General features: G+C 34.4%; 1 protein-coding gene across 13 annotated transcripts in view; it reads left to right on the top strand.

The window, feature by feature from the left end:
• ERC1 (ELKS/RAB6-interacting/CAST family member 1) overlaps positions 1 to 26471 on the top strand; it is a 436241-nt gene that overhangs the window by 122479 nt on the left and 287291 nt on the right. For 7 of the 13 annotated variants that reach the window (XM_074195002.1, XM_074195000.1, XM_074195005.1 and 4 more), the window contains exons 4-7: positions 16537 to 16611; positions 19520 to 19675; positions 21212 to 21304; positions 23264 to 23431. In XM_074195002.1, coding sequence (XP_074051103.1) covers positions 16537 to 16611; positions 19520 to 19675; positions 21212 to 21304; positions 23264 to 23431 — 492 coding nt within the window. The remainder of the gene's footprint in view (positions 1 to 16536; positions 16612 to 19519; positions 19676 to 21211; positions 21305 to 23263; positions 23432 to 26471) is intronic. The other 6 variants (XM_074195006.1, XM_074195004.1, XM_074195011.1 and 3 more) reach the window with 2 other exon arrangements.

The raw sequence follows: 26471 nt of genomic DNA, 5'->3' as shown, positions 1-26471 counted from the left end.
GAAATGAGTCCGTTGTCAGAAACATAAGTTGTAAAAATTGTTTCCCAACTTACTGCTTTCCTTTTAATCTTGGTTAAACTTGTTTTATTTGTGCAAAAACTTTTCAATTTAATGTATTCAAAATTATATATTTTGCATTTTGTAATGTTCACTATATCTTCTTTGGTCATAGTTCTGACAGTTAAACTATTCCTTGTTCTCCTAATTGGCTTTTGATATCACCTTTTATATATAATTCTTATACCCATTCTGACCTTAGATTTTCCAGCAGTTTTTATCAGAGTGAGTTAAAAGAATTGTTCTTAATTGTACATAAGATAGAGTCAAGAAGTACAACTGATTTTTTCCAAAACAATTCCTCCCCAAAGATCTAGAAAACGTATCAGTCAGAATCTTGAATAGGAGGTACAAGGTCAAAAAGACATAGTGATAGAAGACAATACTCAAAAGGAAGTTGCAAAATGCAAGGGAGGTGGATGATGGCACCAAAGGGGTACCAGTTGCAGGGGTACTTTATTCTTTGGAATCCAAGTGTTTGTCTTCCAGTCAGAGCGGAGGAGGCTGCTGAGTATACAAACCTGAGTTGATCAGCATGATGAGGAGATTTCAGCGGCTCAGCTTATCTTAGGTGGGGTGTCATGTTCCTTGGATACTAGAACAGACTAATCTGAACCAAACTGAACTGGAGATGGAAAGTGGGGAGTAGGAAAAGGGACCAACTAGTATCTCCATTGCTTACTTCCCAGTTCCAGGACATACATACAGGGTGGGTGAAGGAAGGGATGAATATCTAGTGGTGGTGGTGGGTATGTGACTCTGACTTCAGAGCAGTGTCTCAGGTTGAGTCCTTAACCCACTCTGAAGCCTTTAGCACTTATTCTGCTAGGGCAGGAATCTAAGACTACAGAGAGCCTGCAGTTCTATCACTCTGAACCTGCAGAGTATTTCAACTGAATCCAGCAAGAGTCTACTGAAGATCTAACCAGAGCCAAGCCCACAGGTTTATAACTCTGACCCAAACTCATTTCAGGAACTTGTAGAACTCAGATCAGGAAGACAATATTAGAATTTTCCTTGCATCATGCAATCACTTAAGAGCCCAAATTGTCTCTGAGATCCTGGAATAGCACAACAATGAATACTCTATTTTTAAAATTTATTTTTATTAAAGACATTATTTGAGTTTTACAGTTTTCCCCCAATCTTGCTTCCCTCCCCCCCACTCCCACCCCACAGATAGCACTCTGTCAGTCTTTACTTTGTTTCCATGTTGTACCTTGATCCAAATTGGGTGTGATGAGAGAGAAATCATATCCTTAAAGAGAACAGAATTCTCAGAGGTAACAAGATCAGACAATAAGATATCTGTTTTTTTTCCTAAATTAAAGGGAATAGTCTTTGTACTTTGTTCAAACTCCACAGCTCATTATCTGGATACAGATGGTACTCTCTCCTTTGCAGACAGCCCAAAATTGTTCCCAGTTGTTGCACTGATGGAATGAGCAAGTCCTTCAAGGTTGAACATCACCCCCATGCTGCTGTTAGGGTGTACAGTGCTTTTCTGGTTCTGCTCATGTCACTCAGCATTAGTTCATGCAAATCCCTCCAGGCTTCCCTGAATTCCCATTCCTCCTGGTTTCTAATAGAACAATAGTGTTCCATGACATACATATACCACAGTTTGCTAAGCCATTCCCCAATTGAAGGACATTTACTGGATTTCCAGTTCTTTGCCACCACAAACAGGGCTGCTATAAATATTTTGGTACAAGTAATGTTTGTGCCCTTTTCCCTCATCTCTTCAGGGTATAGACCCAGTAGTGGTATTGCTGGGTCAAAGGGTATGCACATTTTTGTTGCCCTTTGGGCATAGATCCAAATAGCTCTCCAGAAGGGTTGGATGAGTTCACAGCTCCACCAACAGTGTATAGTGTCCCAGATTTTCCACATCCCTTCCAACAATGATCATTATCCTTCCTGGTCTTACTGGCCAATCTGAGAGGTGTGAGGTGGTACCTCAGCAAAGCTTTAATTTGCATTTCTCTAATAATGATTTAGAACATTTTTTCATATGGCTATGGATTGCTTTGATCTCCTCATCTGTAAATTGCCTTTTCATATCCCTTGACCATTTGTCAATTGGGGAATGACTTTTTGTTTTAAAACTATGACTCAGTTCTCTGTATATTTTAGAAATGAGTCCTTTGTCAGAATCATTAGTTGTAAAGATTGTTTCCCAATTTACTACATTTCTTTTAATCTTTATTACATTGGTTTTATCTGTGCAAAAGCTTTTTAATTTAATGTAATCAAAATCATCTAATTGGTTTTTGGTGATGTTCTCCAACTCTTCCTTAGTCATAAACAGTTCCCCTTTCCATAGATCTGACAGGTAGACTAGTCCTTGATCTTCTAATTTGCTTATAGTATTGTTTTTTATGTCTATGTCCTGTAACCATTTGGATCTTATCTTGGTAAAGGGTGTGAGGTGTTGGTCTAATCTAAGTTTCTTCCATACTAACTTCCAATTATCCCAGCAGTTTTTATCAAAGAGGGAGTTTTTATACCAATGGGCAGACTCTTTGGGTTTATCAAACAGCAGATTACTATAATCCTCTCCTGCTTTTACACCTAGTCTATTCCACTGGTCCACCACTCTATTTCTTAGCCAATACCAAACAGTTTTGATGACTGATGCTTTATAATATCATTTTAGATCAGGTAGTGCTAAGCCACCTTCGTTGGCATTTTTTTTTTCATTAAGCTCCTGGCAATTCTTGACTTTTTATTTCTCCATATGAATTTACTTACAATTTTTTCTAACTCATTAAAGTAATTTTTTGGAATTTTGATTGGTAGGGCACTAAACAGATAGTTTAGTTTTGGTAGAATTGTCATTTTTATTATTTTAGCTCTCCCTATCCACGAGCAGTTGATATTTGCCTAGTTATTTAAATCTGATTTAATTTGCGTGAGAAGTGTTTTATAATTGTTTTCAAAAAGATTCTGAGTTTGTCTTGGCAAATAAACTCCCAAATATTTTACACTGTCTGAGGTTACTTGGGGATTTCTCTTTCTAGCTCTTCCTGCTGTTTCTTGCTAGACATATATAGAAAAGTTGAGGATTTATGAGGGTTCACAATGAATACTCTTAAGAGAATAATAGAACTTAAAACTCAGCCCTGGCATCCTTTCCGGAAGTTTGTAGAGCCCAGGATTAACAAAGTTTTAAAAGTCAAGAAGTAGGCAGTAGAATGAGAAAAAAAAATTCCCTCATAAAGAACTGTTACGATACCTGTGATGGCTAAAAGATGTAAATCCAGAAGAGAATGACTCCTAAAGCCTAAAAATATACCAAGAAACATAAAGCAGCCAAAAAACCCCATCAAACCTCAGAAAAAAACACAACTTGGGCGCAAGTTCATTGCGAAGTCCTGGAAGAAAGGAAGCAAGAATTTAAAAAATTGAAACAAGTGAACTAGAGGAAAGAATTGGAAAAGAAATAAGACATGGAAGAAACTACTTGAAATAAGAAATAGCATCTGGGTACAACAAGTATCAACAAACGTTACATGCACATCAGTCTTTCTGAAAATTAGAATGGCTCAAATAGAAGTTAATGATAATAAGAGATGACAGAAATTGTTGAAAAACAAAGTCAAGAATGAAAGTATAGGAAAAAATCTTAAGTTTCCTCGTAGCAAAAAACAGATCATGAACAGAGCTTAGGCAGCAATTTGAGGAAATCTTTAAATTAAACTGCCCAAATCCTTTAGAGCCTTAGGACAAAATGAAAACAGAAAAAATCCAACAGCCAGTAGTTAGTAGGCTACAAAACATTTATGTAGTGCTTACTATGTGTCAGACATTGTCTTAAGCTCGGGGGATAAAAACAGGAAAAAGAAAGTACCTGTCTCCAAGGACCTTATAGTCCAATTGGGAAAGACAACACACAGAAAGTTGAAAAGTAAGAATGACAGACAAGTTCCTAGCATAGTGGTATGGAGAAGTCACTGAAATTCAAAATAAATGAAATGGGAGGAATCAAAGAAATATAAAATGAATACAGCCAGGTAGAAAACATAATTTCTCTTCTGTTTTCTTTAAATTGACTTTGAAGAGTTCTGGACTCTACCTTTTTTTAATGTTTTTTTTTTTTTGCAGGCAAATGGGGTTAAGTGGCTTGCCCAAGGCCACACAGCTAGGTAATTGTTAAGTGTCTGAGATGGGATTTGAACCCAGGTACTCTTGACTACAGACCCCGTGCTTTATCCACTACACCACCTAGCCACCCCTTGACTCTACTTCCAATAAGAGACAGAGCATCCTTATGTGGTGTGAATGCCATACCTGAGTGGTTTTTGCAAGATGAGATTTCCCAATAATGAATTTAATGGGGATATGGCGGAGAAATCAGTAGTCTTAAATGAGAATAACTAGATGGGAAATAAGGAAATAATGAAAGAAATCCAGAACACCCAAAATCAAAGAAAAATACTGCAAGTAACTAGAAAGAAAGAATTCAAGTTCTGAAAAGCCATAGACACACAAAAAAAGATTTAACAGCTACTTCCATAAATTAGCAGAGAATTTAGAAAATTGTATTGGAGAAGGCAAAAAACCAACGATAATTTAGGTTTACAACTAAGAATAATTTGTGTAGCAAAACAGTATAATCCTACATGCATGGGAAAAATAGAGACCTTCTAAGTATTGTTATTGAACAAACTAGAACTGAATAGAACTTTCATAAGCAAAGGAGATAAGTGAAACACGATTTGAGTCAATATGGGCCAACAGTCATGAGGGATTTAACATGATTAAACTGTTTGCATTTTAATATGAGGAGATGATGCATGCAACTCTTCTGAAGCTTAACATCTTTGGGAACATAGCATGCACCCGATTAATTAGAGTGCCTGGGAATGGTTATTTTGATTTTGAGAGATTAAAAGGAGTATTCAACAGGAAGGGAGGGTAAATTGGAGTAAATTATTTCACATAATAATTTGAACAAGTGGAATGTATAAGTAAGGAGGAAGGGGTGGGGAGAGCAGGCAACGCTTAAACTTCTTTCTCATATGAACTGGCTAAAGGGAAGAAGAATACACACAGAGTTGGATAAAGATAGTGTATTATACAGCAACATGGGAGTGATGTTCAACCTTGAAGGACTTGCTCATTCCATGAGTGCAACAATTGGGAACAATTCTGGGCTGTCTGCAAAGGAGAGTACCATCTGTATCCAGATAAGGAGCTGTGGAGTTGGAACAAAGTACAAGGACTATTCCCTTTAATTTCGAAAAAAACAAAACAAAACATATCTTATTGTCTGATCTTGTTACCTCTGAGAATTCTGTTCTCTTTAAGGATATGATTTCTCTCTCATCACACCCAATTTGGATCAAGGTACAACATGGAAACAAAGTAAAGACTGACGGAGTGCTATCTGTGGGGTGGGGATGGGGGGAGGGAAGCAAAATTGGGGGAAAATTGTAAAACTCAAATAATATCTTTAATAAGAATTAAAAAAAGATAGTGTATTATACTGAACAGGTAAACATGAGGAAAAGGGTGAAAGGGGAATAAAAGCAAGGGTAGGTTAAGGGAAAGGCATCTAGATAACTGTAGTTAACACTGGGCCTGGAGTTAGGAATACTTAACTTCTTGAATTTAAATATGACCTCAGACTCTTACTACCTGTTGTGCAAATCACTTAATCCTCTTGGCCTCAGTTTCCTCATGTGTAAAATGAGCTAAAGAAGAAAATAGCAAACCATTTTAGTATCTTTGCCAAGAAAACCCAAATGAATTTGCTTAAGAGTTGGACTCAACTTCAATGACTCAATAACAATAAGTTTAAGGGAAAGATTTTTATTAATCAAAACAAATTCTGCCCAATGAGGGTGAATTTCATAAAAGAAAAGAAAGAATAAGAACCTTTCATTATGCTCTGGGAGGGAGAAAGACAAATACAGGGGAGAAGAGGCATATTGGGGAAGTTGCATACCGAACAAATAGCACAGTATCTAAATACCTAAAGTTTAAATGAATTACAAGGACAAATTGACTATAAAATTACAATAGTGGGAGATCTCCACTTACTCTCTCAGATTCTGATTAATCTAATCACAAAATAAATTAGAAGGAAAGATCTGAACAGAATTTTAGAAAAGTTACCTTGACAGATTTAAAGGTCTATTAGATTATTAAATGGAAATAGAAATGAGTTAGAATGAGTAGAAATTTTTGAAAAACAGACTGTTTTAGGACAAAAAACAAAATCTACCTCAGCAACAAATATAGAAAGTCAAATTATTAATCCCTATGAAGTATTAAATATAGAGGCAGCTAGTGGCAAAGTGAATAGAGGAAGGGCCCTGGAGTCAGGAAGATGTGGATTCAAATGTGGCCTCAAACACTTGATAATTACCTAGCTGTGTGACCTTGGGCAAGTCAATTAACCTCAATTGCTTTGCGGAAAAAAAAATAAGAGAAGAACAAGTAGAGTAATGAATGTGGCATATAATTAAAAAAAAACCTTAGAGAACCAGTAAATGATAGTTCAGTTAAACACCAAAATAGAAATTCTGAAACAAGAAATTAATAAAAATTGAAAGCAAAAAAAATTAATCAGTAAATAACATCAGATTCTTAATGGTTTTGGGAACAAATCATTATCTTATACAAAAGTGTGTCTCAGTTAATTTGATTTAAAAAAAAAGAAAATCAAATTTCTAGTACTAAAAAAGATGAATTCAAAAGAAAGAAATATATTATTAGGAACTACCAATAAAACTGACACTAAAATGAACGAATATTTACAAAAACATAAAATGCTCAGATGAACAGAACAAGAACTAGAGCTCTTAAATTCCCGAGAGGGAAATTGAAGACTTTTTCAAAGAAAGAAAACTTTGTGTCATATGAGTTTATAAGCAAATTCAGTTATTAAATAAGAATTCCAAAACTTCAAAACTCTTTGAAAAACTAGGGAGAGACAAATACCTAAGTCAAGGAGAGTCAATGCAGACTGACAAAAGTGACCAAAAAAAAATTTGTTGGAGTTCTATGGAGATCATTGTTAGACTGTTCTTGTAGAGTTGTGAATTGTCCAGTCATTCTAGAAAGAAACTTGAAACTGTTTCTCAAAAGTTATTAAAGCTTGCGTACCTTTTGTCCCAGTGTTAAGATTACTAGGCCTGTTTTTCAAGATCAATTTAAGAGAAAAAAAAACGAATGTACTAGAATTATTGCAGTCCTAATCCTCCTCACCCCATGGCTGCTGCTCTTTCACTTTCTCAGCTGAGAACTTTGCCTCATATTTTTTTAGAATAAACTGAGGTCATTCACCATGAGCTTCTAACTTCTTTCCACCAAAATTGCTCTCACCCAAAGTTGCTAATGATCTCAATTGCCAAATCCTATGTTAGATGCTCTTTTCTCAGTCCCCATTCTCCTTGTCTTTGCAAGCTTTGACTCTTTTAATCACCCTCCCTTATTCAGTAGGTGCTTAAAAAACATTCTCAGAAGGAGTCCATTGCATAAAAATAGTTAAGTATCCTTGATTTAGGAATTTGGTTCACTAATGACAATTTTTTAAATGATTATTTTTCATTTGGGTGCTAAATAAAATGAATTTCATCTGGTAAAATTTTATTATTGGGCTTGATTTGAATGTCTTTGGATTTTTTAGTGGAGCTAAAATTGCTCCACTATTGAAAAAAATTGCAATTTAATGAAAAAACCTGAAAAACAAACAAAAATCCCCTAGTATATTTTACTTCGTTGGGTGAATCTTAGACTCAATATTGTCATCCAGTCTTTTGTTTTTACTTTGGTTAATTTAAAAATAATACCATCTGGTGGACAAACTTCAAACAGCAATGAGCTCCTTCCAACAAACTAATGTGGTAATAAAGCTGAGTAAAAAACTCAGTGTGCCTAGAACCAAACAAACTATTCCTGGGGAGGTTATAGACATTTAGGTCCATTGACTGCTGGGTTGTCTAGTGGATGGAGGTCTCGACTTAGTGGGGAAGACCAGAGTTCAAATCATGCCCCAGGTATCTATCAGTGATATGAGTCTTGGCAAATCACTTTGTCTCTTCATTCCTCATTTTCCTTACCTGTAAAATGAAAGAATTAGACTCAAGGACTCTAATGACCTTTTCTATAAATCTGTGACCCTGTGACTTTCTGATCTCTAACAGTTCTTAGTGGAGGATAGAGAAGGGTAGAGTAAGGTGAAAGAAAAAAGGATGAAATGGATGACTTTCCAAGATTTACAAAGCTTCATAACCAGGGCCACTTTTGCTCTTTAATGTGTGCACAAAGGATACTGCCAAGAACAATCTAAAATTCCATGCTGAAGATAATGAAGTCTTGGATGAGAAACTAATATTCTTGGAAATAAAATAATTTTTTGAAATCATTGTTACCTATTGAAAACAAATCCTTCTGAAGGGAAACAGATTTAGTGATGCTGATTAAGAAAGTGTAATTTGTGGGGTAACTAGGTGTCACAGTGATTAGAGCACTGGACCAGGAGTCAGGTGGACCTAAGATCAGATCCAAACTCAGACACTTAACCAGCTGTGTGACCCTGGACAAGTCTCTTACTCATGATTGCCTCCAAACCAAAACAAAAAAGACAAAACAAACCAAACAAACAAAAGAAAGTATAATTTGTAAAGAGGATTTGCTGTTTATTGTTCAGTATCACCTTTGAGGGTCTTTAGTGGAGTGCCATAGTTATCAGGTGGTGAAAAAGGACCTTGAGCCCATGTCATGTAAACATTGTTTGAGGGAAATAGAAATGTTTAAGCCTGGAGAAAAGATTCCTGGTTTTAAGAATAAGAAGAATAGTTGTTGTTCATCCTTCATTTTCAAAGAGGATCAGTAACATCATAGGGAGATGTTTTGACTTGTGTGTGAATTGGATTCAAATTCTTGAATCCTCAAAAATCCAGTGGAAAGACAAATATCAGGATGAATAAATGGCCTGGGATGCAGTGGATGACCTCAGTGTCTTTGATGTCTGACCAGGATCTAAGTACTCCACAACATCATCTTCTGCCTTCATGGTCACTGGAATAAAGTGTTCTCATCTGTTCTGTAGGAAGTGTTTCCATCTTTGGGGTAGACATCCCCCAAATCACCTATCAATTTGAGGCCTGCTAGTATAGCCCATCTGCAGTTTTACCAGGGTATGGCCATAGTATATGTTTCTAGGAGCTGCTAGGTCTACAATTAATAAAGAGAAAGACAGCAGTAATAACAATAGCATTCATAAAATGCTTTTACAGTTTGTGAAGCATTTTTTGTGGCTATGTTCAATATCTGAACCTCTGTCTTATGTAAAGTCTAGGTTTATTCCATTTAGCCCCATAGAGCATATCTGGCACCAGTGAGTGGAAAGTTGTATTAGTAAAGTTTCTCATACCAATAAAATTATACAACAAAATAAATAAAAATGCTTCTCTCTTTGTTTTCTTCCATTCCTTCTTTTGTTATATATAATCCCCTTAAGCAAATGTGTGAAAGATCACATAATAATAAAAAGATGTGTCTTGGATTTCCTTTAGAAGCTTATCCTTATATATGGTACAAATTATTGATTTAAACTAATTTTATTAAAAGTGTTTTGGGGCAGCTAGGTGGTGCAGTGGATAGAGCACCAGCCCTGGAGTCAGGAGTACCTGAGTTCAGGTCCGGCCTCAGACACTTAATAATTACCTAGTTGTATGGCCTTGGGCAAGCCACTTAACCCCCTTTGCCCTGCAAACACCTAAAAAAAAGTTTTGGTGTATTGATAGTTTTTATTTGGTTGGATCAGTTCCTGGCTTTTACCTGTATGATTTTATTGCTCTTCTCTTCCAACAATTATTCCAACATTCACCATTCCCTTCTTTTGTCACCTTTGCCATTTTACTGGGTTATGAAGTACAACCTCAGAATTGTTATACTGGGCTTCCCCCCCCCCCTCTCTCTCTCTCTCTCTCTCTCTCTCTCTCTCTCTCTCTCTCTCTCGGCAAGGCAGTGGGGGTGACTTACTCAAGGTCACACAGCTAGGTAATTCGCTTTTTGTTCTTTTGGGTTTTTTTTTTGCAAGGCTATGGGGTTAAGTGACTTGCACAAGGCCACACAGCTAGGTAATTATTAAGTGTCTGAGGCTGGATTTGAACTCAGGTCCTCCTGACTCCAGGCCCAATGCACTGTGCTACTTTCATTTGATTGATAATAATTTTCAGTTCTTTTGAGAGCTATTTCATATCTGTTGACCATTTATCCATTGGGGAAAAGTTTCAAGTCTTACATATATTTTTATTATTAGTTACTACCTCTTTCTCTTGAATATCAGACTCTCATCAAAGATTTTCATTCTATTTTTATTTCTATATATTTGTTTATCTATATTTCTACATAAATAATTGATACTATTGTCCTTTTATTATTATTAGCTAGTCAGCTTAACAAAATATTCCATTTATGGAATAACTTCATTTTCTTATAGTCAAGAAAGACGGTTTTATCTTTTGTGGTAGTCTCTGTCCCTTATTTGGTTAAGAATTCTCTTAACTGCACCAGTGAAAAATTACCTGATCTGGTTCTCTTCTGACTTTTCTTGTTGACTCTTTTAATATTCAGGACATATATTCATTCTGAGGGATTTATTGTAAGATACTGAATTTAAAACTAATTTTTGTCACCTACTTTCCAGTTTTCCTAGGAGTTCATGTCAAATAAGTAATGATATCCCAATTTATACACATAAGTTTCTTAAGCAATGGTTTATTGAGTTCAGTTGCTAAGTCTAATTTCTGCCAAATTATTTTCTACTTTTCCTAGCAGTTCCCTCCCCTCCTCCCTGAATATATTCTTGGGTTTATTCAAAGGTTTATCTTCTGTTGACATTCTTTTTCACTTTTTAATTACTTCTAAATATTATTTATGATGAAGTACTTTATAATGTGGTTTGTAATATTGTAATGCTCTGACTGACCCCTTATTCTGTCTTTTCTTTTACATTATTTTCCTCTAATTTGCATTATGTTAAGATGATTTGTTCAAATAAGGAAATCTGGGAACCAGAGACTGAAAAAAGTGACATCATCAGAATGTACTAGTCTACCTGACTAAAAAAAAAAGAAATAAGTGACTTTAGGAAACTGATCACTAATCACAGAGGAGGATTGATAATGGAATTAAATTGACTGTGCATCTGTTAGGAGCATACAGTAATTTTGGACTTTACTTAATAATTTTATCCTTCAAAAGGCAGAATTGATTCCCTGAATCACTTCCCATAGAATCTGTTCCAGATCCATTTTTTTCTTCAAGGCTCTTTCCTCCCCCATCAACTTCCCTTTTCATTTCATTTCATGGCTCTTTGTTGTCCTGACTTCTTTCCTATAGTTTCTAATAAGACTTTTCTGCTTTTTTCCAACTATATACAATGTAGTCTTTACTAATCATTTTTTTTGCAAGGTTTTGTGTTTTACAATTTTTCTCCCCCCCTCCCCCTTAAGCAATCTGATAATAGGCTCTACATCTGTAACCATGCTAAACATAGATCGAAATTGGACATACTGTGAGAGAAGAGTCAGGTCCAAAAGGAAGAAAGAAAACATTAGAGATAGCAAAATGACATAATACATAAAACAACCTTTAAAAATTGAAGATAATAAGCTTTGATCTTCATTTAATTTCTGTACTTCCTTCTCTGAATACAGATGGTATTTTACATCACGAGTCCCTTAAAATTGTCTTTGATTATTGTACTGCTGAAATGAACAAGTCCATCAAGGTTGATCATCACTCAGTGTTGTTGTTAAAAGTGTATAATGTTCTTCTGGTTCTGCTCATCTCACCCAGCATCAATTCATGCAAATCCTTCCAGGCTTTTCTGAAGTCCTATCCCTCATAATTACTTAAAACAGTAGTGTTCCATCTTATAACATAATATCACAATTTGTTCTGCCATTTCCCAATTGATGGGTATCCCTTCAGTTTCTAATTCTTTGCCACTATAAAAAAAGCTGCTATGAATATTTTTGATTATGTGGGATTTTGCCCTTTTTCCAAGATCTCTTCAGGATACAGACCCAGTAGTGTCATTGCTCAAAGATATGCACATTTTAATTGCCCCATTTCTTTATAATCTTAAGCCTCTCTTTATTTACTAGCTCTTTCCCTTCTGCCTTCAAACATACTTGTCTCCTTTATCCTTTTTAAAACAAAAAACAAAAGCAAAAAAACCATTCCCTTTCTTAAGCAACTTAAAAAAGAAATCGAAACTCCTAGCTTCCTCTTCCTCTCTTCATTTTTACTCCTCAAACCTTTGCAGTTTGGCTCCTGACTTCATCACTCAGCTGCATCAGTTCTTTCCAAAATTGTCAATAATCTTTGCTTTCTAAGTTTGGTGTTTTTTTTTCCTTTTTTTTTTTTTGGTCCTATCTTATTGACCTATCTGCTGCATTTGACACTGTTTATCATCTTGGCTTCCTGGATAGGCTTTCTTTTCTGAACTTTTGTGACAGTTCTTGCTTCTGGTTCTTCTACCTGACAAAAGACTCCTTATCACCCTCCTTTGTTGGTTTGTCTTCCAGATCACTTACATTAACTGTGGGTGTTCCCCATGCCTCTATCCTGGGCCCATTTCTCTTTTACAATCTCTCCCTTGGTGACTTCATCAGCTTTCACCCATGGTGATTCACACACACGTCTCTACACCCATATATGGCCTGAATCTCTTCTTGACTTTGATTCCAACATCACCAGTTATATATTAAACATTATAAACTGGATCATCTCAATCTCAACATATTTGAAACAGATTTTATGTCTCTTCTCCTAGAAAAAAGTCATTACAAATTTTTTTCTGTCAAAGATACTATAATTTTTTTTCCCTCTAAGTTCTTAATGTTGGGTGGCAAGCAACTCTGAACCAATGAGAGGTACAACTTTTCTAATGAGGGGTGGAACTTGTAACTTTGATAATGTCATTTACTTCTTTTCCTTTAAAATTTTTTCAATTAATACGTGAAGAAAGTGAATTTCACATTTTCTATCTTCTTCCATTCCCCCTCCTCTTAAGAGCAAGCAATCTGATTGATGTTATGCATCTACAATTATATTAAACATTTCCATATTAGTCATGTTGTGAAAGAATCAGAACATAAGGGGGGGAAAAAAGCATGAGAAAGTAAAAAAAAAACCCAAAGCATTTTAAAAAGTGAAAATAATATCTTTTGGTCTTCATTCAGACTCCTTAGTTTTGTTTTGTTTTCTGTATGTGGATGGTATATTCCATCACAAGTCTGTTAGGATTGTCTTTCATCTTTTTATTGCTGAGAAGAGCTAAGTCTTTATAGGTGATCATTACTCACTGTTGCTCTTAATGTATACAATATTCTCCTGTTTCTTCTCACTTCACTTACTATCAGTTCATGTAAGTTTTTCCAGGTTTTTCTAAACTTCACCTGCTGATGGTTTCTTACAAAACAATGGTATTACATTCATATAACATAGTTTGTTTAACCATTCCTCAGTTTATGGGTGTTACCTCAATTTCCAATTATTTGCCTACCAAAAAGGCTACTGTAAATATTTTTGTATGTGTGGGTCTTTTCTCCCTTTTTTATGAACTCTTTGGGATACAGACCTAGTCACAGTATTGTTGGATCAAAGGATATGCAGTTTTATAACCCTTTGGTCACAGTGCCAAATTACTCTCCAGAAAGGATCAATTCATAAATCCACCAATATAAGGCAGCTAGGTGGAGCAGTGGATAGAGCACTGGCCTTGGAGCCAGGAGTACCTGGGTTCAAATCCAGCCTCAGACAGTTAATAATAATTACCTAGCTGTGTGGCCTTGGGCAAGCCACTTAACCCTGTTTGCCTTGCAAAAAAACCTAAAAAAAAAAAAAGGAAACTATCTTTCTTAAAAAAAAATTACATAAATCCACCAGTAGTCCCAGTTTTCTCACATCCCCTGACATTGATTATTTATCATATCTAATAGGTGTCAGTTGGTACCTCAGCGTTGTTTTAATTTGCATTTCTCTAATCAATAATGATTTAGAGCTTTTTTCATATAACCATAGAGACTATATTCTTATTTTTTTCCTTCATTTGAAGGTCATTTAATTTCTTCATTTGAGAGCTCTTTGTTCATATCTTTTGACTATCAATAGGGGAATGACCTGTATTCTTATAAATTTGTAGATCATTTGTGCATACCCTTTGATCCAGCAATACTACTACTGGATCTATATCCTGAAGAGGTCATGAAAAAGGGTAAAAGCATTTGTGCAAAAATATTCACAGCTGGGGCGGCTAGGTGGCGCAGTGGATAAAGCACCAGCCCTGGAGTCAGGAGTACCTGGGTTCAAATCGGTCTCAGACACTTAATAATTACCTAGCTGTGTGGCCTTGGGCAAGCCACTTAACCCCATTTGCCCTGCAAAAACCTAAAAAAAAAAAACGAGCAAAAATATTCACAGCATCTCTGTGGTGTTAAAGAATTGGAAATTGAGGGGATGTCCATCAGTTGCAGAATGGCTGAACAAATTGCGGTGTGTGTATATATATGTATGTGTATATGTGTGTGTGTGTGTGTGTGTGTGTGTGTGTGTGTGTGTTTTATGGAACACTGTTCTATTAGAAACCAGGAGCAATGGGATTTCAGAGAAGCCTGGAAAGTCTTGCATGAATTAATGCTGAGCAAGATGAGCAGAACCAGAGGAACATTATATACCTAACAGCAACATGGGGGTGATGATCAACCTTAATGGACTTGCTCATTCTATCAGTGCAATAATCAGGGAAAATTTTAGGGTATCTGCAATGGAGAGTACTATCTGTATCCAGAGAAAGAACTGTGGAATTTGAACAAGACAAAAGATTATTGCCTTCTATTTATTTTTAAAAAGTTGTCTTATGTATTACATAATTTTGCTATCACTAATATTTTTTTCTCAAGGATATGTTTTTTTTTCTCTTAACACATTCAATTTTGATCAATGCATAGCATGGAAACAACATAAGATTATAAGATTGCCTTCTGTGGGGGGGGGTAGAGAAGGAAGGGTGGGGGGGAATGTACATTTCAAATCCTTACCAAAAATGATAGGTAGAACCTACTACTATTGTATATAGTTGGAAAACAAATAAAATATTCATATAATTTTTAAAAAGTGTAAGTCATTTGCTTCTAAATTGCACAATCTTAGGCAAGTTAATTAAAGAATTTATACCCACCCATACTTATATAGAGCACATGAGCTTCCCCATCTGATTGAGGTCTGTTTAAGATTGAGGAGAAAGTTAATTCAGTCCCTTTTTCTGCAGTCCTTCAGAGACTGAGTCTTGAAATGAGAAGAAGTTCCCAGATTATGAGTTAATAATATTTTCTCTCATATGACAACATTGTTTAAAAATAAAACAGAAGTGTTTTCTGATTTTTTTTCAAAAACTAACCTAATCAAGACTTTGTTTAACAAATCTTATTCTTATATTTGCAAGGATCTTGTTTATATAAAATAAGCAATTTTGGGCTTGTGGATACTATAGAATAGGTTATCAACATATTTCCTTTCAGTAGCAGCAAAATATAAATGTGAGTGTTCGTTATTTCTTGTTTACAAAAAAAGAAAATATTTCTCACCCACTTTTTGTTTTGGTTATAAGTGAAGTTGTGGGGATTTTCTTTGCAAAATCAAGTTATGAGAAGCAAATGTGGGAAAGTCATACATTTTTTTAAATATCACATAGGTGTCTGGGAGCACAGTCTTATTTCAGTTGGGTCACCATTACAAAAATTTTATTTTCAATTAATAGAATTGTTTTCCTCCTCATACCCCAAAGTAAAAGAAAATACTTGTAATAAATTTGTTTAGTCAAGCAAAACACGTTTCTAGATTTTCTTTATCCAGAGAATATCTTAATCTGTACCAAGTTCCCCATCTTTTTATATCAGGAGTGGTTTAGTATGTTTCATCTTGAGTCCTTTGTAATTGTTATTGGTTATTGTATTAATCAAAGTTCTTAAGCCTTTTTGCTTGTCTTTATATTATTCTTGTGTAAATTGTTTTTATGATTCTCCTCACTTAACTGTGCATTAGTTTATGCAAATCTTCCATTCATGGGATAACCGTTTTGATTAATTTTTGACAAGCCTTTTTTTTTGGCGTGACAATGGGGTTAAGTGACTTGCCCAAGGTTACACAGCTAGGCAATTTTTGTCTGAGGCCGCATATGAATTCAGATACTCCTGACTTCAGGGCTGGTGCTCTATCTACTGCGCCACCTAACCTTCCCCTTAATTTTTGACAAGCTTTTGCTTAGAAACAGGTATCTCTATGTTTGAATAAATAAGTTAGCCAAAGCAGTAGGGATTGGTTTACTTGGTGGAAAGTTAGAGGTTAAAAGTTAAAATAAGTCGTGTATAATCACATTTTCCATTTATTCTTTGTGAAATGGGGGATATTGCAAATTTCATTTGGGTTTACATGTTTTTTCCTCTTATTTAGGAGATGCATCGGAGATTTGAGAATGCTCCTGATTCTGCTAAAACAAAAGCTCTGCAAACTGTTATTGAAATGAAGGTGAGAACTTTTAAAAAGTTGAGGTTTTCAATTGATAGAAAACACTAATTATGTGTTTTAGAAATGGCAAAAAGTAGGAGACAGTTAGGTGGCTGAGTGGATAGTGCATTGGCCTTAAAGTCAGGAGGACCTGAATTCAAATGCAACCTCAGACACTTGATACTTAATAGTTATGTGACCTTGAACAAGGTTTGCCTCACAAAAAACAAAAAGATATGGTAAAAAAAAAGTAAAACCTCCCCCAATGGAAAAAAAAGGAACAAAACTTTTTATGAATGTGCACAGTTAATTAAAATAAACTCTCACAATGCCAAAATGTCTTCTGCACTCTTGTTAATAACTTTTCTGTCTAGAATTCTTAAGCCTTTCTAAGCTGACTTAGCAGTGTTGTGTATAAATAGTTTTTCTGGTTCTACTCATTTCAGTCTGCATTAGTTGGGACTGCTTTTTTTCAGTGTTCCACTCAGGATACTCTAAACCTGGGGCGGGGGCGGTTCTTAGCTTAAGGCAGGGTGCAGTGTGATTTCCTCCTCCCCATCCTCAATTTGACTGTGCAGAATCTATTTATGTTACTTGTTTTGGACTGGGGATGAGCACATTGTGGAATATGCTAGAAATATCTCTGTAGCAGGCGAATATTTGAATATGGGTCCAGGGCACAAGGCAGCTGGTCTTTTTGTGCATTCCTTCCATGAGAATTGGAGACTGATTCGGAAATAGTGAGGATGCAGCACTCTTTAGTGTTAATTAACTTTTTTCTTCTATGGATTCAGCTATAATTGCTTTTGTAAGGAGCATAATTCTTTTTGGAGACTCTGAGAATTGAGAATTAGTGGCAATCAAGAAGAGTTGTCTCCACCTTTATATTGGTCCTTACAAATGTTGGCACTAACCATGCCACCAACCACAGTAGGATCCTTATTCAACATTCAGTTTGAAGGCTGAAGTTTTGTATGATAACAAATTATGTTCTAAATAAATATTTAGTGACTTAAAAGGAAGTTTCAAGGGAGAATTAATGATTAGAGAGTTTTACTTGGCAGACTATAAGAAGTATCTTGCTGTTTATGAACCAGAAGATGACTCTTCACTCAACAGTCTTAGATATAGAGGTTAGATGACTAGGGTGAGCAGTACATTATAATGGCACCCATGGTCACTGCATAGTATTTTTCAGCAAAGATTGAAATTTAATTTTCATTGAAATGATCTTGGAAGTATGCTGGTATGATTCTTTAGATATAGTAATCACTGATTAATAAATTTCTTTTTTGCATCATTGTTTAGTGCAAAATGTGTGTGTGTGTGTGTATGTGTGTGTATATATATATATTACCCTTTAAGATGTGCAAGGTGTTTTTAAAATATTCTCATTTTATCCACTCAACTACCACTAGAGGAAGATACTATTACCCTTTGAACAGATGAAGAAACTGAAGCAGCTAGCAGTTAAGTGACTTGCCCAGGGTCTACTCAGCTAGTGTCTGAGGCTGGATTTGAAATCAGATCTATGTTACTGGATCTTTATGTTCTTTGCTGTGTATGTACATATGTGTTTACTCAGCAAGTGTTTATTGACTGAACAAGAGGAAAGGAAAGATTTTCTTGTAAATAAAAGTGAAACTACTTCCTTTATGAAAAATGTAATTCAATCTCCCTTTTTGGAAGAGCACAGATTCAGTTCAATTAAAGTAACATTTATTAATAGTTGTGTTTTTAATGAGAGGCAATATGGTATGTATAGTGGAAGAAAGCTGACCTCTGTGCCAGGAAGACCAGAACTCAAGACCTGTCTTTGATCATAATAACCATAATAACACTTACCTCTCAGTTGCCCTATTAACTGTAAGTTTCAGAGAAGGCAGCACTTGATATGAATAGAAGGAAGTTTCTCACCTGGGAATTCCCAGTACTTGTGAAATTATAAATCCAGTCCCTGTGCCCTGAACCTCTGTGTTAGACAGTCCTCATCCTATTCTAATGATCTCATCTCCTCTTTAGAGTATCTCTTTAGAGACACTCCAACCTTGTTTACCACCTTTGACTCTTCATTATGCTATTCTTAGTTGTATTTTCAACAAAATCCCTCATATCTTAGAGTTTCTAAATCACGTTTTTTTTATATCTGAAATTTTGCTATATAAGTATAGTGAATTTACCCACTAAATGATGAATATGAAATATTTTAGTGAAATCTAGGAAAACATTTATGAACTGACACATAGGTGAGAAAGCAAAAAAGAGAAAATGAAAACATTTAAAAAAAACAATAAAAGCAACATAGTTTTGAACATTATCTTTTTTTAATGAAGTATGCTGATTCCTACTTACTTGTATTTTTTTAACCTTATTTCTTGATACTTTTGACCTTTTATTCTTCCAAATGAATTTGGTTTTACTGCAAAGTATCCCTTTGGTACTTTTGTTGACTTTAGTCTAGCTTACTAAAGTGACCTTTTACCCCGTGTCAGGAGTTTAGTGACTATGTCTTTTTCAGACATTGTAGTGCTGCATCAACTAGTTATTCACAAGAGACCTGCATTTAATCTCCTTTGAGATTTAATTGCATAAATATGATAAAATTACTTAAACTCTTTGAACTTTGACTGTTCTGTAAAAGGAAGACAATAATACCTTTAGTACTTAACTCACAAGATTATTGTAAGGCCCAAATGGCATATACTAAAGCACTTTATGAATCTTAAATTGCCATATAAATTTCAGTTATCATTATCCTCATCATCATCCACTCTTTGTAGCTCCCCTCTTAACACCTAGCATGGAAGTCTACACAGAGTAGATGTCAGTATATCCTTATTGTATTCAAACATGATTGAATGAATTCTTATTAATCAGGGAATTCCTCCTTTGAATTATTTTAATGATATAACTGTTCTACTCATGTCAGGACTCAAAAATTTCCTCAATGGAGCGTGGGCTCCGAGATTTGGAGGAGGAAATCCAGATGTTGAAATCTAATGGAGCTTTGAGCACAGAAGAACGGGAGGAAGAAATGAAACAAATGGAGGTATATCGCAGCCATTCCAAATTCATGAAAAACAAGGTAATGGGATGTCAGCTTTCAATGCTCTAAAACAATTTAATGTATTGAAAATAACATATGATGTATTCCTTACTGATTAAAAAGAGTAGTTTTGTACCCTATTTTATATTACTTAAGAAAAGCACAAATGTTATATTTCAGATGCTAAAACCAACTCAGTATTAAGGACAACTAATGATGGACCTAAGTTTTAGTGGGATTTCAAATAAACTTACCCTCAGGTGACTTAGTGTGCATTTTAAAAATTCAACATTTCTCATTTTTTCAATTGTTTTGGGATATCTTAGGAACATACCTAGCTATGCTTACCTCAGTATGCAAGACAATGTAATATTTTTTTTCTTGTGCATTATTACAGTGCTCAGTAGACTGGAATAATTTTCCAAATCATGTTAAGTAAAATGAATTGACAAGTACTTTTTGTATATGCTTTTTATTCAGGAAAATTATGTACCTCTTGAAGAATGTTCTTTTAATGGGGAATTTATCCCTTTCTTTTTTCTCATCTCCATTCTACCCAGTTTTTGGAGTATTATAGAGGAAAATAGTAACAATGCTTAGCAGTAAAAACTGCTAAAAAGTGTATTGAAGCATGATTATAGTTGCCTTTATTCTTGCTTAGGGCCCCCAAACATTCAGCTTTAATTGATGAAGACCCATTCGAATAACCAACTAGTTTGATTTTTAATATTTGGGAATGCAATAATGACACAAAGCAATTGGAAAGAAGTTTTCTTTCTTGAGACTGATTATTCCATTATAACAGCTCCCCATTTCTTACTTTTCATAGTTCTAGGGAAACTCTCCACTAATATAAATAATTTCATTATTAATATATGTAAACATAAAAAGATCATTAGATCAAAGGAATCTTTCTGGTGAGTGTCATGGTTCAGTTGTTTTCCCAGATTTTGTTTTTAGCTAATATCCTATTCCTTATTCCAGCTCCTCCCCTTACTTTAAAAGGTTTTTCTTAATTAACTTTTACTTTGACATTTGTATTCTTTTGGCTCTTTCTTCTTGCCCCTAGCCTATCTAAGTTATCTAAAATTTGATTATAAATATATAGTTATGAGTTATATTGCCATCTATATTAAATAAGTTAATATTTGTAAAAAGTGCCTGGCACACGCTAAACAGTTAATAAATACTTATTCCCTACCCTCCCTCATTTTATATTACTTATGAAATTGTCTTCAGCCACTTCCATTTGAATTTTTGAATTTAAACATTTATAGTTTCAGTTTTCAGTAGTTTTTTATGATCTTATTTGGAAGGAAAGATAACTGCAATTATTTATATATATATATAATAATTTATATATTTATATATCATAATACTGTATTTGCACATCATTTTTTGATAATTTCTTTCCTGCCTTTCCTAAGATCCCTTTAAAATACTAGTAAATGAGTGTTTTTATTTTTTTTTCTTTATAACTTTTTTCTTAATTTCAATTCCTGCCCTGGCCTTGAAGCAGATAATTAGAAGATAAAACTGATAAAGAAGTAAAAAAGAATAACAATGTCGTGACAGGTAGATCAACTGAAGGAGGAGCTAAGTGCGAAAGAGACTCAAGGGGAAGAGCTGAAAAAGAGAGTGGCTGGTCTCCAAGCTGAGGTCTTTGCCGTAAGATTCATTTTTGTGTGTGCAGTGACCCCTTCCTCAGTGGGACTCTGCTAGCTCTTGGCTTTCTGGGTGGCTCATGCTTCATTTCTTTTGTGATCACTACTAGAACTAACCAGCCTCCTCTGCTTTTTAACCAATGTCTGTTTTGACCAGCTGAAAACATGCTCAGGGACCTTGTACCTGGTAATTTGATAATACTTTTTGTGAATTTCTATTGAGGGTATTGTGATTCTTTTCTTGTGAAAATTTCCTATATGTAAAATTGTATTGAACAATAGGAACTTCCCTTGTCTTGGTCACAGAAGTGTGGTTATCTCATCCTTTCAAAAATTTCAGTCCCTAACACATGATAAAGATGGTAGGGCATTTGAAATTGTCAAGTAAAATATCCTCCTTGCTTTTGTGGTCATTAGTTAACAGAGTTCCTCTTAGATTTTATTTAGCTGATATTTCCCTGGAATAACAGATAAAAAGATCATTCAGATGATCTTGAATCACATTAATAAATGGATAGCTTGGGATTATCCATTGCCTTTTTGAGACAGTTCATGAGTCTGTTCACAAAAACTGTTATTAGACATTGTCTACCCAAATTAAAGTTTTAGGAGAAAAAGGCATAAGTATATAAGATATGAACCTTTTATTTTTTTTTTGGTTAACATATTAGCAAGTAAGGCAAAGAAGTCTGATTTTCAGACTTAACTTGATATATAAGAAAACCATATAATGTCTTGAGGAGAAAGATGATGAAAATTTTTGTTGGTAATATTGTTTTTGCTTTTTGCTTTTTTCTCTTTAAAAAAGGACCATTAATGATATTTTGAAATTATATATTCATTCAAATGATACAGAAAACTGATAGTTCTTTGGAGTATGCATCTGTCACTGTATTTCAGTTTCTTTGAATAGGAAGATATGGTTAATGAGAAAACCTAGAGTCAGTGTTGTTCCTGGGTTAGACATAAGAGATTCTTAATTATCTTTCCTTGATACTGTTAACTCTATAAAGTTACTAGTTACTAATTATTATAAAAACAAAATGCACTTAAAAACATACTTTTTGCTGAAGAGAGGTAGTTACATTAAAGCATTCCTCATAATTTTCTCTAATTTTTATTTCACTTCTATTTACCCCAAATCCATTTGGAATTAAAGCAAAGTTCCCTTAAAAATATTAGTTATAAATTTTTTTTCATGCAAAGGAGAGGGTAGTAAGCACTTTTTTTCATTCAAAAACAAATGTAATTTCTTTCTGACTTTATAAGTTTTAAGTATGTAAACTGATGGGATGGAGAGATGAAGTAGTTGCTTAATTTAATAATGGAAATTCATAGAAAGTATAAGGCACATACCTTTTTTGGCTTGATTTAATTTTACCTAGAATAGACATAAATTTCAAATTATAAATATGAATTATTGAGGAATCATGCTTTATTATAAATTTTTTCTCCTTTACAAGAGGGCCTAACAAGGTGGTTATATAATGTCTATTGATGACTCTCACACCTTATATTTAGTTTCAGTTTCTTTTTTAGTCTTTTTCATGATAAGTAGGCAGAGATAAGAAAAGCCAGACTTAATTGATTAATTTTTTCTCTTCTTTTGATGGGTTTCAAAAGAATAATTACAGGTGGTGTTATGGAAGGATCACTGGACGTAGAAACAGAAGATCTGAATTTGAACCCCAGTTTTATACTTATTAGATATTTGATTCTGGATAGATCTTCAGTTAATGCTTAGAGGTTTTTCGGTAAAGATATTGATTTGTGAAGTTTAAAACTTATACAAATGTGTTATTTTTATTTTTAGAATAATTTTGCAGAATTCTTCGTTTTATTGATATTGCGCATTATCAAGTAAAAAGTACATTTAAATTCTGTCTTGTAATTTGTAAAGAATTCAGCTTAGAAATGGTTTCTTTTTCCTTTCTTCCTCACTGAGTTTCATTTTCTTCTTCAGATTGGTCAGGTGAAACAGGAACTGTCCCGAAAGGACACAGAACTCTTAGCCTTACAGACAAAGCTAGAAACGCTTACAAATCAGTTCTCAGACAGTAAGCAACACATCGAAGTGCTAAAGGAATCCTTGACTGCTAAGGAGCAGAGAGCTGCCATCTTACAAACAGAGGTAAATCCTATAGTTAATATTTTTGTTTTGTTTCATTTGTTCATTGTAACTTTTTCATTTACTTATTTATTTATTTGTTTTTGGCCCAGGGCAAATCACTTAATTTCTTGGGACCTCAGATTCTTCACCTGTATAATAAAAAGGTTGAAAAAGATGACTTCTGAGGTCCTTTCTAAGCTCTAAATATACAATCTAACCAGGGACTGACTAACCAGGCTAATTATTGAGTATTTTCATCCCTATTCAGTTGACCACTGAGATTTTGAATTCTTTGGCCATAGTAACACATTAAACAAATTATGGAATGACTTGTCAATCCTGACTTTAACTCTCTTCCTCTTCCCACCTGAGTAACAACAAAAGGAGAGGAGAGTGCTTAAGGGTACAAGTTTTAGACTATTTGTAAATATTAATATATCTGTTGGAATACTAAGAATAAAATACTTTTATAGTGACATATACATTAATGGAGGATCCAGGCTGTATCAGTGTTTATCCTTTTGATATAAAAGGAATTAGAGTATGTAAGGAAGTTCCAGGTAAATAGAAGGATTGCCTATAGATTTTGTTATTTTTTCCTAAGATATTATTTTTATGACTGTTTTTTGTTTTTATATCACTATCATTTGAAAAATCATGCTTTACCCCTTTCCAGTCCAACTCAATCTTTTTAAAAGGGGGGGGGTGCAGTTTAGCCAAATCAGCCAACCAGTATAACAACTATAGTTATGTCTCTAAAAAGGTAATGGAAATTCATTTTTCTAATTCTCTGTGTCCAAGTTTGGTCATCAGAGTTACATAGTTTTTAGTTTAATTTGTTTTTCTTCTTTTTGTTTATGCTGTTGTAGTTAGTTGTGCCTGTTTTTCCCCTGGTACTACTTACTTACCTCTGTATCAGTTTATATCTTTTCCTGCTCATCTAAATTCTTTATATTCATTGTTTCTTATGGCAAAGTAATATTCCATTATACGATGTCCATCAGTCTGATTATCTCTTCCCTAATAGATGATCACCTACTTTATTTCTAGAATTTTGTTACCATAAAAGTGCTGCTTCAAGCCTTTTGTTGTATATAGGGCTTTTTTCTGTCTTTCAACATCTTGAGCTCTTGTGTTTAGAAGTGTGATTTCTGAATCAAAAGGTATACATAATTTCACATTGCATTCCAGAAATCGTTGGATCAATTCAGAGCTCCACCAGCTGTGTATTAGTGCCATAGCTTCAGGTTGGAGAAGCAAATAAGAAGTTGACAAATTTGGTTTTATCACTATGTCATGGCACTTTTGGCCATCTTGCTTTGTAGTGGTCCCAGTAAGTATAAGCAGAAACTCAATAGGAAAGTAACTAGATTGTGTTTGCCAAAACCTTATGAGGGTAAAGATAGAAAGAACTCTGTGAAGATCTAAAGAGATCCCAAGCTAAGTTAGGAGGCTACTGGCTTAATGGCTACAGCTCTGGGCTAGAGTCAGAAATATCTGAGTTAAAAATCTGGCCTTTGCTGTGTGACTCAGGGCAAATCACTTAACTTCTTTTTGCCTTAATCCACTGGAGAAGGAAATGGCAAACCATTCCAGTGTCTTTGCCAAGATAGACCCATGGACACTATGTTCCCATGAGGTCATGAAAAGTCAGATACAACTGAATCAATTGAATAATAACAACAAGCTATGTTAACTAAACATATAAATGTAAGTTATATAGATTGATAGACTGAAATTTGAATGTGACTCTAAATGGAATGAAAGACTACTTTCTGGAAGTGTGACTTGTGGTTTAAAAATGTACCTTTTAGGTAATTATTAGACTAGATGACAAATATGGTTCCATCTAATTCTTAAATTCTGTGATCTTATGATGTAAAGCAATGGCTACTATGGAGAGACAGAAGAGATAAGAAGCAGGCTTGCCAAACAGCATGGGAGTCAAGGGTAATTCTAGTTTAGAATATTAATGCATTTGAAAAACATAAAAGAATATGGTAGAAGATTGAGAAGTAGTGTGTCTTATTGAAGAAAAGCAAGTCCAAAGAAACACTGGCATAAAACTTAGTTATCAGATTATCCTAAGGGCATCTAAGGAGATGAATGAAGCCTTAAAGTTTCATCAGATGAGATCACATAATAAAGTGCTTTGCAAACCTTACAGTCCTATATAAATGCTAACATCTGTTATCACCATCATCATCATCAAACAGAAAAAAAATTGGCAAGTTATATTCTTTGTACAATATTTTTGTTGTTTGTCATTGTGGAATCTCTTTAGCACATATGAAAGAAAAGTTAGAAAAATCAGCTGTTTGAGATTACATACAGAAAGAATCTGTGATGCATGAAATTTTGTTTTGAAAGAACCAAGAAATCTTATCATATCTGAAGGTAAGGAGAACATAGATGTTTATAAAAAATCATGAACAATAATATTTTCCAGGAATAACTTTCTAAGTGTGGACTGGCCAACTACAAGCCTTCCATCCTGTTTTTGTATAGCTAATTAGCTAAGAATGTTTTTTACATTGTAAAACAAACTATAGCTTATTTCAAAATATAGAAAATGATTTTTAGCTCTCAAGATAATTTGTCAACCCCTCTTCTATAAATTCTTCCTAACATTGTTCCATACTTCTTTCTTCTTTCTTCTTCTTTTCTTTTTTTTTAATTTATTTAAGACAGTGGGGTTAAGTGACTTGCCCAGGGTCACACAGCTAGGCAATTATTAAGTGTCTGAGGCCAGATTTGAATTCAAGTCCTCTTGATTCCATGGCCAGTGTTCTAACTACTGCATGACCTAGCTGCCCTGATACTTCTTTCAAAGGCATCCTTTGTTCAAAATATGAAATGAAAACATTCACATCACATTCCCATGATATTTTAATATTTCAATTTTTTTGTCAGCATTTTCATGATCACATGGTTCCTTAAAAGATGTCAGTAATACAGGATTTCATTTACTTTAAAAAGCAGTTTGACTTATTAGATCAAAATTTAGACTCAAAGGTTTTCTTCTAGCAAGGTGCCTCATTTACATGTTTAAATGATATAG

The sequence above is a fragment of the Macrotis lagotis genome, chromosome 7 (assembly GCF_037893015.1).
Source record: "Macrotis lagotis isolate mMagLag1 chromosome 7, bilby.v1.9.chrom.fasta, whole genome shotgun sequence".
Lineage (NCBI taxonomy): Eukaryota > Metazoa > Chordata > Mammalia > Peramelemorphia > Peramelidae > Macrotis > Macrotis lagotis.
The sequence above is the reverse complement of the archived record's forward strand: the minus strand, read 5'-3'. Positions and strand labels throughout refer to the sequence as shown.